Source organism: Simochromis diagramma, unplaced genomic scaffold (genome assembly GCF_900408965.1).
Source record: "Simochromis diagramma unplaced genomic scaffold, fSimDia1.1 OVJJ01000216.1, whole genome shotgun sequence".
Classification (NCBI taxonomy): Eukaryota; Metazoa; Chordata; class Actinopteri; order Cichliformes; family Cichlidae; genus Simochromis; species Simochromis diagramma.
In genome coordinates this window covers 906,683-919,439 of record NW_024386883.1, presented here as the reverse complement: position 1 = coordinate 919,439, position 12,757 = coordinate 906,683, and the positions used below count along the sequence as shown (strand labels likewise).

The window sequence follows — 12,757 nt, the reverse complement described above, 5'->3', positions numbered from 1 at the left end:
TTTTGTTATAGGTTATATTTAATTATTCTTAATGATTTGGCAGCTATGACACAATAATTTCCCAACTTCTGGAACAGATAAAGTCTCAGCTTATTTTAGGGGCAGGTCTGAGCTGTAACTAACCCTCTACAGTCACACGGAGGAACAAGAGCAAATGTTTCACTGTGTACAGATCTTTTTGTTTTTTTAGAGAGGTCAGGCTTTCTGTCCATATGCTAAGTTATGCCAACCTTCCTGTTTTGACACCCAGATTAGCACAGAGATGAGATGGGTATCATTCCAATTCCCACCAATGAAACGAATGAGCATATATCTCTTAATGCTAGAGACTTCCTTTAAAAAGGCTGAATTTTACCTCTTCAAGTCTGCGACGCTGTTCCTTCTGTTCTTCGATGCGTTTCTGTCGGTCATGCAACAGTTGCCTCTTGTGCTCCTCGGGGTCCCGGCGCTGAGCTGCCAGTTGGGCCTGCTGCCTCTTGTGAGCCTCCGAGCGCTCTTTGTTCTCCTGCTGCAGACGCTGGAAGTCCCGCCGCAAGGTGGACTCACCCGGCACATTGAGGATTGAACTGAAGACCAAAAATCAAAATATGAGTGAAAAGAGAAACTCAAACAAGTCAAAAAGTGTCCTGTGACAGAAATGCTAAAATTACCTTGACTCTCTGTCATCTCCACGATTGTCCTCCTCTTCATCACTACCACTGTACTCATACTCTGTTTCTTCTGTAAGGAAAAATAAATTCAAGTCACTCTAATGTGAATTTTTTTGCTGACTGTCTGTGAACACTCTACAAAGCTGGTGCTACACTTTCTTACCCTTCTCTCCCCTTTTTTTGCGTGTACGGTCAATATGGTCTTTGAGTTGAATTCGGACCTGGCGTTCAGTGGGCTGATCCCTGATGAAGGAATGCTTGAGCAGCTGCTCCGTGGATGGCCGGCTGGGATATGTCTTTACAAGGCAGCTCTCTATAAAGTCAATAAATTTCTTGGACCTGGCAGGACGAGGAAGGTTAGAAGATAAGAAAACTTGAGCAGGAGGCAAGCTGATAGTTGGACAAGTACTGCACAGAATACAGATTCAACAACAATGAGAAATTGAAGAGGATCTTTTCACATATAGCGGGGTAGGAATAATCTTTATCAGTATTTGAGAAATAAAAGACCTTTTTAGAAATATTCCTCTGTTAGTCAAATGTGAACTAAGCTGTTAAGTTTTGCGGTTAATGCTAGCACCATTGTGTGACTATTGCCTTTTCAAAAATTACTTTCACTGATGGGGGGGCTAGTCGCTGTGATTAACCAGTTAAAAAAAGAAAAAAAGGACATAAACAAACAATGTGATTAACGATTGTTTGTTTCATTAAAATAGGACCATAAACCACATGATCACTGTTAAATAATGCAATGCAGCACAGTATAGTAACTGTGTAATTACTGGTATGTGCATCAGGTCATTAATGTCCATTGTATTCAACTGATCATGCACCTGGCTCTGTCCCCTACTTTTTTTTTTTTTTTTTTTTTTTTTTTTTTTTTAAACACTCATGTATTGGTAGAACATTGGCAGCAGCTTTTTTTCCCATGACAATTATAAAAACTGTGGAAGAAACATTGCATTTTTAATCCTGCGTGAGCAAAAGTAGATCCACTACTAAGTGGGTCCATTAACGACTAGCAGGAAAAGTAGCGGGTAGGAGAAAACATGACAAATTAGTTTAAATGCTTGCAAGCAATCAAATCTGGCTCATAAGGAGAACAAGTGCGCGACCTTTAATGCTTTGAAATGTGAGGGAGATTCAGCTATTGCAAATGCACCCAATTTATCTTGATGCACAAGATTTTGGAAACTAGACACCGTCCTTCAATTTCTTGTACCATCCACACGTTTCCATTCACATACAGCAGTAACCTGATACGCCAAGTGACTACACTACTACATCAGATGTAAACCGTGCCCTCCCGCACTGACCTACTTCTTTGCCATCACAATAGACTACACTTATTTGTTGAGTGTAGTTCATAAATTATTGAATTATTATTTCACTTTAATGCAAAGTGATAACAATTACAAAGCCTGCAGTGAGGCAGTATGCTACCAGTTTATTACACAGAGGGAAATATGCTAGAACATTGTTTACTGAATGCACAATCCAACACACGCTAAGAAAAAAAAAAGGCTTTTCAAACACTTTGATATAAGGCACTGGTAAGGCTGATAACTCACCACTTCTTCGATTTAAGTTTTGGAGGGGGGTTCCTGGGGATCAGGAAGAGGGCTCTCATTGGGTGCATGTCACACAAGGCTAAAGAAATAAAGGAGATTACTGGGGTTAAATCTTTCCGTCCATGCTGTGAGTCGATTTACAAAACAAAGAGCACATCAGAATGAGGGTAATGTTAGAGTATCATCCACTTCCACATGTGGCAGTTTGTGAATAACACATGCCACCATTATACATGTTTTCTGCATCCTCAAACATGGTTACAGCTGCTGTTATCCAATCGTTCCCAGTGCCTCAGGCTTATTGTTACACTGAATGTAAGAACAAGGACTGTGAGTCATTGTGTTCCCAGCGTAGGTAGGTAGCTAAACCTGACTGGTTAGCTTTAGACTTTCACAGTAAATAGGCTTTTGTAACACAGTCTTTAGGACATATCCAACGTGACTGAGGCAGGAAAGAGGAAATTTTCATTTCAGCATTTTAAAGTATGCACGAACCACAGGAATCACAGTGAGAACATGCTCCATATAACATGCACTAAAGAAATGGCTCACCCACTGACACGATGTTGGCACTTTTCTAAAACAATCCCGGGAGTAGAAATTATTTTGTGCAAACGGTTATCTGCCGCTGTCCCTTTCAGTGTTTTACTACAGACAGTCCAAAAGCTCAACACTCAAACAATTACCTTTAGGAAGTAAAAAAAAAAAAAAAAAAAAAAAAAGCTAAAGATGAGCAAGGAGTGAGCATACTGTGCAACCAATGCTTTGATTCCTGCAAGGATCGTGAGCACATTACTAGAACCGGCACAATAAAGCTATCCCAGTGAAACTGTGACAAATATCATACAGAATCCTCGCCAACCCTGCTGATGGTGGATGAATTCCCAGTAAATTTAGGTCATGTGATCAGTACAGAAATAAAAATACCAAGTGCAGATATTTAACTACTACTGTGACTATTTAACCTAATTAAGAATAATGTTTACTTGGAAGAATATTGATTACGGTAATAAAGAGCAAATTCAACATTCAGAACTAATAACTGACTATAATGCCCATCATGTTGTTATAGAATATAACAAAGAGAGCCAAGGCCAGTGTGGGCTTTAGCATAGTTATTATGCTTTTATTACACTTTTAAGCAGGTGTTAACAGATTCATAAAACCTGTCTTGCATTTAGGATTGGCAATATTATATTTTAAAAAAAACATATATATTAAATTGACACCAATTATACTAATCAATACTCAAAATTACTATTACATACTCATTTGTATTGCTATAAATAGTGCCATCGTTGCCTCCTCCAGTCGACACAAAACTTCACACAGCACTGCTGCAGACAGGCAGGCACACAGCCCCTCCTCTCACTAACAGCTAAAGTAGCTGACGCTCACAGCACCAAACAACATTTCAGGAGGAATATCGAGCGGTCGGGAAAGGTCCCGTTTCAACAACACTGAAGTTTTAAACAGTTATAATTGTTAACCTACTTAATCTCTATTTGATATACAACACACGCGCACAGTTCTGTTGTTCCTGTATTTTTTTTTACACTATAGCAGACAACTTAATCACAGTGTTATTGATCTTATCATTTGCATTGTTTTAACCTCCATTAAAAGAAATGCTTCTTCTATCTGTGTGCATTTTTCTGGGTATCAGTACTGAGTTTGAAATTCTAGTATTTTGACAATATACGCTAACTATACAAACTATACTTTATAATATAAATAAAAATCAACTGACAAATGGTTTCAGCATTACTATCAAAAGCGACCATTTTTAAAAATAGAGGCTAGCTGATCGTTTTATTAGTGGCAACCAAACTTCAGTTATCAGCCTGATACAGTCAGTACATGCTGCATAATTTATCACGGTACAACACTAGCTTGACAGTTGGTCTGTGTGCCGCGTGTCATTCACAGCAGCAACATCATGATCTGCAGGAGCTTTCTGAACTTTCAGAATGGTCTAAAGGGACAGCAGTGGCTCTACTCTGAAAATAGAAATTTTGTTCATCTCAAAGAAGGAACTGCTGCACTCGTGATGTCAACGTTTCACTAAAGGGTTCAAGTTTACACACCAGTTTTCTGTAGGCTTCATACTGAATGGTGTCACAAAACCACACCAGCCAGTGAATGACTCGAGTCTTCTACTCTAAAACTCTGCACATATATCAGTTTAAAAACAACCACCCACTTATCAAATGTAGGAGCGCACTAGGCACTACAAGCTACTCGTGTTGAGCTACTGTTCGACACCTTCTTTACCAAACTTTTTAGCTGCTACTCTTCAGTGAGATTTTTTCTTTGCTTCTTTGCATTTAACACCAAATATCCAGGCAGACAAAGCTCCCTGCTAAGCAGACCGGAGAGATCTGTACAAGCAGCCTCCACAAGCCAACTGGCAGCTCACCATTTCACTACCTTGATTACAGTGAGTCAGCCGTCCATCTGAAGATACAGACAACAGGGCTGCATATGCAAGACAGGCTCATTCATGACATCTTGCAGAAAGGGCTTTGAAATTATGAGTTATCTGTTGCTATGTTAATATGCACTATTTAGCAAAAACTGGTTCAAAAAAAGTGTGCAAAGGTTACAAAGACACTTACGAGGAGCTCCTTCGGCCATCTCAATAGCTGTGATTCCCAAGGACCAAATATCACTCTGCAAAATACACAGGGGCCCAGGGTCAGCCTTGCACTTTGTTCATACAACATACTGCACATAAACAATACTGTGGCTGGTGTTACCCTGTAGTCATAGGTGGAGTCAGGATTCTCATCGCAGGCAATGACCTCAGGTGCCATCCAGTATGGTGTGCCAATAAAGGTATTTCTTCGCCCAACTGTCCTGTCCAACTGGGCGCTGACCCCAAAATCGACTGAAAGTGACATAAAGAAACGAGAAATAAGAGACAGAAAAGGGTCCGAGGCTGGGTCTGCTTTAGTAATGCACACTATCAAAACTAACATACCCAGTTTGACCTCTGCATTCTCTGTTAGCAGAACGTTCTGGCCCTTGATGTCTCTGTGGATAACTTTATGGGCATGGAGGTGAGACAGACCCTGTTCATATAAAAACAAGACAAAAAAAAAATATCAGTATGTAACAAGCTCTGCTGCACACACATTAGTGGCAAAAACAGCAAGTGTGTGTGTGTGTGTGTGTGTCAGCCTGGCAAAATGTGGCCTTGTAGATACCTGCTCTGACAAGCACTAACACAATAGCAGCGTTGAGCAGTTTAATCGGCTTTCTGCGTTATCCACACATCTTTGGGCTGCTCTTAAAAACATGATAGCATCACAAATGTGCAAAATTACAGTCACACATGAGGCTTAACAGTTGGATTTGAGGTTGTGAAATGGTGTAGTACAACCCTGCGTACTGTATAAAAGCTGTAATTAGTAGCATTCACCTGCCCTGCTACCACAGCTGGCTTTGTTTTCACCTTGACTTTGCCTACGTGTGTGCCTTATCTTGACAAAACAATCTGGTCAGGGAGGAATGTACTTCTGTGGGAACCAGCGCATAGGTGACTTTCCCAAGTGTTTATTGGTCCATCTGTCTCTGGACAGACTTTGACACTACAAAGTGACAACTGTGCACGTGACAAAACTTCACTAGTATGTGGAGGAGTGTGGTCTGTCAACCCTTTGGCATTGTGGCTAAACATGGCTTCTTGATTTCTCACCCTTAGGATCTCTCTGCAGATGTAAGCAATCCAGTCCTCCTTTAGAGAGCTGCCCTTAGTGTTTTTCACCAGGTCGGTCACTGACCCCGCCCCACAAAACTCCATCACCAGCTATGAGGAAACAAACACATCTCACTTAGAACAATTAATGAGGCTTGCAACCACTAAACCATCAGCCCAGACACAGTGGCAGACAGACCCAAAGCTGGTCGTCATGTCCCGGCGGACTCTTCTTGACAAAGGCACCGTAGTATGTGGCTATGTTGCGGTGGTGGCTGTATTTTTTCAGCATGTTTATTTCAGCTTTGATCTCCTCTTCTTCCTCCTCTGTAACATCCATCACCTTGATGGCAGCCAGCTGGCCCGTCTTCACGTGACGTCCCTGAAGAAAAAGCAAGTTGAATCATTCTAACACTAATCAGTAATATTTAAAGTGAATCTTAGATTCTATCTTTCTGGAACTCTTTGAATTTGGTCCATTAAGTGTGGCTAATTGCTTCTTCACATCATTTTCCTGTTCTTAATTTACATTTCCTTTTACTAGAGTGCCTTATCTTCCCGTCACTGCCACTTGAAATTTAACAGCCTGATAGCTGAAATTTTCACTGACATGACAGTGGGCTAAATCTGCTTTAATCTAAGAAGTTAATGTACAGAACGTTTAAAGAACAGACACTGAAGGAGGCTGTGCAGCAACAATCCAAAATGCTCACTCAATGCACAAGTGATAATTCAGGCACTGAATTTTTTATTCTCCATTAGAATTTGTGCATTACTCATATGTCACAAAGGCATCATGGCTCACCTTGTACACCTGTCCATATGTGCCATTGCCAACGACCTCGACCAGCTCGAAGATTCCTGCTGGATCCTAGTAAAGAGAGCAGCAGTTTAAAATGACTTACAGTAGACAGGCAGAGCAATTAAGATACATCATTTAATCCACATCAGCTTGACATACTAAAGACAGACAAAGCATTTCAACAAAAACAAACCTAATTCACTTTTCTTTTTCAACATTTGGGAAAAGGCAAAATTAAAATGACTGCACTCAAAGCTCACCACATTTATTTTTGTTTTTAAGTGGGTGATGCTTGCTTTGTTCTTCTTTGAATCCTCCACATTTACACTTCAATGCTGACCCCAAGTGCAGGTTGTATTTCATGTTGCTGCGCTCATATTTCTTGGGTAAAGACTAACCCTTAAATACTAGCACCCTGCTAAACCTCACCTGTTCTTGAAACAGCTGCAATCAACCAGCAGTTATATTAGCACAAAGGCTAAATTAGCACGAGACTGAAAACCAAAACAATGCTGAGGCCCCGCTGAAGACAAAGAAAGATCTGTGTAATTTTTTTTTATGACTGCAATTTCAGAAGTCGTGTACTATCATTAGATGTAAGCGTAGCTACAGATCTATACCCCTTAAGAACAGTGTCATAAAACCACATAAAGCACATGGGCTTGTGCAGAACAGAGACCACAGACAAAAACAAATAACAGCAATCCCAGTGGCTTCTACTGTGTACACCGGAGACAATATCACAATTACATATTTCCATACAAATGATCTAAACTCAGTGTTCTCTGCCACCCACAAAACTTTACACGGAGGAAGCAGACACTCAGAGACACTAAATATTGATACTAGATTAGATATACAAAGACAGATTCTGACAATACTGACATAAAACTTCTGCCTTTTTTCTTCATCTGTTCATTCTGTGTTTCAGTACCACGAACACATATTTCACTGACACTAATAATGAGTAGGTTGCTTTGACTCAATTATGCAACCCCCTCCCCCCCAAGAGACAAGGGAAATGACAAGCAGTTCCACTTTCATGCAATTTCAATATGGCTTTAAGAAGATGTGTGGGTGGTGAGACTGCTGCTTTGGGTTTAGATTGTACACCATGACCTATCCTGCTTTCATCCATTTCCAATGATGGGGTTTTTACGCCTTCAACAGGGAGGAGAAGATTTTCCTTTAGGACAAGGAATTACGATAAAAAACAGCATGATTGGGAAAACTTGGCAGTATATCGGGGAGGTGACCAAAGATTCAATACACATGGTTATATGATGAGATAAACATGTTAAGTATAGAGGACAGAAAAGTGGGGAAATGGCAACGCAAAACAGGAGGGGAGGCAACAATGTAATGATAGAGTGGGTGGCGAGGCAGAGACGGCATCTTCACCCACGTAAGCACAGAGTGGGATGAGAGGAAAGATATGATGGAAGGGGAAGGATACAGTGATGTTCAAAGAGTAGCACCACCAGCAAAAAGTCAATTAAAGTGTCTGCAGTGAACGCCAAACAAGCAAGGTGTCAGTAAAACTAGGCTAGAAGGGGGAGGTTGTAACCATGTGGCTGTACCCATGTACAAGGAGGGGAACCTCAGTGACTAACGCACATAATTGAGCCAAATAGTCAAGATGGTAAGCTAGGTTTAACAGTATGCACTGTAAAATATAGTGGTGATGGTTAAAGAGGAAGGAAAACCATTTCCTGCAATGTCAACACCGCTAAGAGGGGATGTCTTTCTAAGAAAAGAAAAAGATGTGGTTACAGACCTGCAGCAATCATCAAAATCAAAACTCATCGCGTGCCTTCAGCGATTAGAATCAGGGAACAATTTTATTGTTATTAAATTGTAATAACACATCAAATGTGTGTAAAATAAGAATAACAAAAATTACAGGAAATGGCTATAGATTTGTTTTAACCTTTTCAGAAAGTGCAAATCAAGCATTCCAGAGCTTTCATTAATATTACAGCTATTTTACTCCTTTGCATTTTCACCTAACTGACAATTGAGTATTGCACGGCTTATTTTAATTTAGTCTATTGTTGTATTGTTATTGTTCTAAAGTCTATTCTTCATTTTCGGGAAGCACACTGTAACATTGGGTTCGATAAGTCCTATACAAATAAACTTTATTATTGTCATTGTTGTTGGTGGCTAAGATGATTGACTTTTTGACTGTAGCAATGTAACAAAATACCTCAATTTCATTTGCAATTTCTACATATTGGCTAGTGGCTGCTGCTCAGGAGGCTGAGCGGGTCATCTACTAAGAGGAAGGTTGGTGGTTTGATTCTTGGCTGCTCCAGTCCACATGCCAAATCGTGCCTTAGCCAAGATGCTAACCCCAAGTTCCGCTCCAATGCATCCAGCAGAGTGTGAGTGATGGATAGAAAACACTTAAAAAACATAGAATAAAGTGTTTGTATGAATTTGTGTGAATGTTGGCAAGCGGTATAAATTGCTTTGAGTGCTCAGGCTGAGTAGAAAAGCCCTACATAAGAACCAGTCCATTGGCAATGTAAGTGTTTCTGCATAAATAATTTGTTGATGCCTGTTTGCAGTGAACTGTTGTTATGTAATGCTGGGCCTCTTCTGTACTGTGTAGCAAATTTCTGGAAAAATGCTGTGATTGAGCCACTGATTTTTTTTTTTTAAAGCCCATTTAATAATTTCAAACGCTTTTTTTTTTTTAAATCTAAGAGTGAGGTCCCCTTTTGTTTGCGGAGATGTGGATGACGCAGTTCACTGTCCTGCCAATAGTTATCACGTTTTTCAAGGAGTGATGGTAACACCAGAGATATGCTGTAATGCGAGGCAGGTAACGAGGAGAATGCTCGCCAGTAAAAAACTGACGCAAAAATATTGAATTAAACATACCCTGAAAAAACCTTTATTAGGGGCGGAAAACACGACTGTTAAAGCTCAAGAATAAATAAACATGCTGTCATAATCTGACGCATACGTCTATGTTTTTGTGATTGTATGCATCTACTTTTGTTTTTTGTTGTGAGTTTTATGCAATAAGTGGTACTTAATGTCTGTTCAGTATGTTACATGGCTCTGTTAATGTTGATCAGTGCTATCAACCTGCCATGGATTGCAGAGGAAAATTAGCTTATACAGCTAAATCTGGCATATTTACATTAAATGGCTCTCACGCTCATGTTTACAATAGTGCAATGTCCCTTTTGGATAAATTTAAATATATGAGTGATGGTGAGTTACAGTGACAGTAAACAAAATATCTGTTTACAATAAAATTTTAAACTGTCATTTGAGAAAACTACAAAAACAATTCGACACTTATTTATTCTGGTGGCTTATCATGTAGATTTTGGTGGTGAAACTTCTAAGATGTGAAAAACAATTAGGTAAATTAATATTATTTACCCTGTTTAAACACACCAGTAACTTAACCTTAGCAAAATAAATGACTAGTCATTGACCTGCTTAATCACTATTATCTAGTGCAGCATTAAGTATAAATTCTCTAAGACGCATCTTTACTGGTTCTGTTTCACTCATTAATCAATAGTAGCAGAGCTGTCATGTAACAATTTGGGGTCAGTGTATTGCCCAAGGAAACGTAGCACGGGATCAAACAACCAACCCTGCATTTAATGGGCAACCTGCTCTATCACCTGAGCCACAGCCATCACACGGTCAGTTTTCTTCAGTGGAATGCCCAGCCATAGATAGAATCACAAACAAACTACTATTTATTTCCACATCTCAGCTGTGGTGGGCAACAAATCCTGGGTCATTTTTTGCACCTACCCAACTGTTCTTATAAGCAAACTGCTACTTAAATTACTAGATCCACCATTTAAATACACAATAAATTATTACTAAATGAAGTGCAAGATTAAATCATTACTACAATTTTTAGAAACTAGGTCACATCTGCCTGTGTTGTTAGTGAAGGCTTAGGTGAAATTTCCAGGTGAAACCTCAGAAGAAGGTCAGGGAAACAGGACAAACCTGCCCAAACAATCAGTATTTGGGTAAAATATCCTGATCTGTTTAGCCCCAATACCATGTGAGAGCTACACTGAAATACTAGAAATTCTTCATCTTTTTCAGAGGGAATCCTATGAAACCCTCTTACTTTGTCAAGAAAATGATGGTATTACTTTAAACATAGTTTGAATTGGAGTTATTGGGTAGCCTTTTGATCACTTTAACTGTAGAAGGGGATTCAACAGTCAGTCAAACATTATCGAAATGTTAAAAGGGATGTGACAGATTTCTTGACTCTCAAAGAGTTTTTAATGTTGCAGAAGTTAGGATTTTCAAACTGGGGACTTTAATCGGACACCAGTTAAAATTCAAAAGGAACAAACACCAGGTCTAATTTCTTCACGAACAGTCTGATATGTTACATTATATCAACAATATTACAATATTAGAATGTTATCAGGTATTGAAACGACAAAGATGTGCCTTTTTCTTATGGAGTCATAAACCTCCATAAAAAAATACCACCAGAAGACAAAATGTTCTTTAAATAAACCAGCTTTCCCATTACATGATGTAATCACACAGTGGCCCAGTGTTTTATAGATACTGGTGCTTATTTCCCCCCAAAACCAACAAATTAACATTGTCAGGGCAGGGTAAGGTGGTCCTTTAAGGGAGAAATCCCAAAATATACTTGGAGGATTTGTGTACAGACTGTACTGCCTATAACGCAGGCCGATTGATGTTTATCCCACCTTAACTTTTTCGCGTGGGTGTTCAATGGTCGTGCTTGTGTCTGAGGCGAACTGGCATATGACATAACATCTAATGAGTCCGTCTGCCATCATTTTACAATTCACTTATCTGGTAATAACAATACTCACCCTCAGAGCTGCGAGGTCTATGTCATCCAGGCTTCTTGTGGGGGCGTTTTCAGACATAGCTGGCGAAACTTATCACGCTGGCTAATAAGTTAGCCACTAATTTGACAAGAAGTGCTTAAGGGGGATTTAAGCGGCCGATCACGCGAGGTTATAACGGCCTAAACCCAGGGGAAATACAGCAAAGTGGCGGTCCAACACGCAGGAGCTGTAGCACTTAGATTAGCAAATGCATCGCAGATAGAGCGGACAGACGCACCCAGCTGGCTAGCTCACGTCAACTCTGACCGAAAGCTGTAAATGTTATTCGCACTTGTTTTACATTAATGCCGCCTGCGGCAGCTAATCAAATCGCATGCAACTTAAAAAGTAGGATTTTTTTTAGACAGGCTGTCAACGTTGCTGTTAGCCGCCCATTTGATATCGATCTAACAACTGGCAGGTTTCAAATGCAGAGCACCTCCGCTGTTGTTGAACACCTTGCTGCGTTCATTTTGACAAGAAGCCGCTTCTCCCCTGCTCTCCAACATCCCAGCTAATCTCACATATGATACACCGATGCGTGTCACCGAGGGGGGAGAAGAAGAAGAAAAACAACTACCAGACAGGTGTTGTGTGCCACTGAAACATTCCTACTTACACTGATAAAGTATGCTATTTTTTTTATTATTATTATTTACGGTTTAGCAGCGCAGTGATTGTTTTACTAAGAACGCAACGTCTGATGTGATGGCGTCCCCGGGTCCGTCCGCACCGCACCAGAACCGACCGTCAGGCTCTCACTGCTGGCCTTAAACCTCCCGGGATTTTGTCACAGATTAGGAGCGTGGGGAGGAAAAAAAATGGAAAAAAGGGCCTCGTTTCAAATGCGATTCCCTGCGGCTGCAGTTGTCAAACTTGTTAACGCGAGTTAAATTCGCCCCCCGGGTTTCGTCCAGAGCGCACAAATAATCCGAATACCGAGTCAGGTGTGTGCGGTTAATCTAACGTTTAACTGGCCGGCTGGCTAACGCAGCTAGGCTAGCGAGCTAAATTGTCTTTTCCAGAATAAACTTTCCCTTTCCTTCTTCATCCATTTTCTGTGTTGACAGTCGCGCCTAGCACTGCCAACCTTCCGGGGGAAAACACGGGCAGACGAGCAGGCACTGTGTTATCGGCAGCCACCGTAATACTTGTAAGCC

At 40.4% G+C, this 12,757-nt stretch overlaps 1 protein-coding gene across 6 annotated transcripts in view; it reads right to left on the bottom strand.

The window, feature by feature from the left end:
- Positions 1–12,121, bottom strand: part of mink1 (misshapen-like kinase 1) — a 30,790-nt gene extending 18,669 nt beyond the window's left edge. For all 6 annotated transcript variants that reach the window (XM_040032804.1, XM_040032806.1, XM_040032808.1 and 3 more), the window contains exons 1-11: positions 11,580–12,121; positions 6,727–6,792; positions 6,121–6,303; positions 5,922–6,032; positions 5,205–5,295; positions 4,981–5,111; positions 4,840–4,894; positions 2,222–2,300; positions 814–989; positions 651–720; positions 356–566 (exon numbers count right to left, since the gene is read on the bottom strand). In XM_040032804.1, the coding sequence (XP_039888738.1) occupies positions 356–566; positions 651–720; positions 814–989; positions 2,222–2,300; positions 4,840–4,894; positions 4,981–5,111; positions 5,205–5,295; positions 5,922–6,032; positions 6,121–6,303; positions 6,727–6,792; positions 11,580–11,636 (1,230 nt within the window). In that variant the 5' untranslated portion in view covers positions 11,637–12,121. The remainder of the gene's footprint in view (positions 1–355; positions 567–650; positions 721–813; positions 990–2,221; positions 2,301–4,839; positions 4,895–4,980; positions 5,112–5,204; positions 5,296–5,921; positions 6,033–6,120; positions 6,304–6,726; positions 6,793–11,579) is intronic.
- Positions 12,122–12,757: the final 636 nt, after the last annotated feature.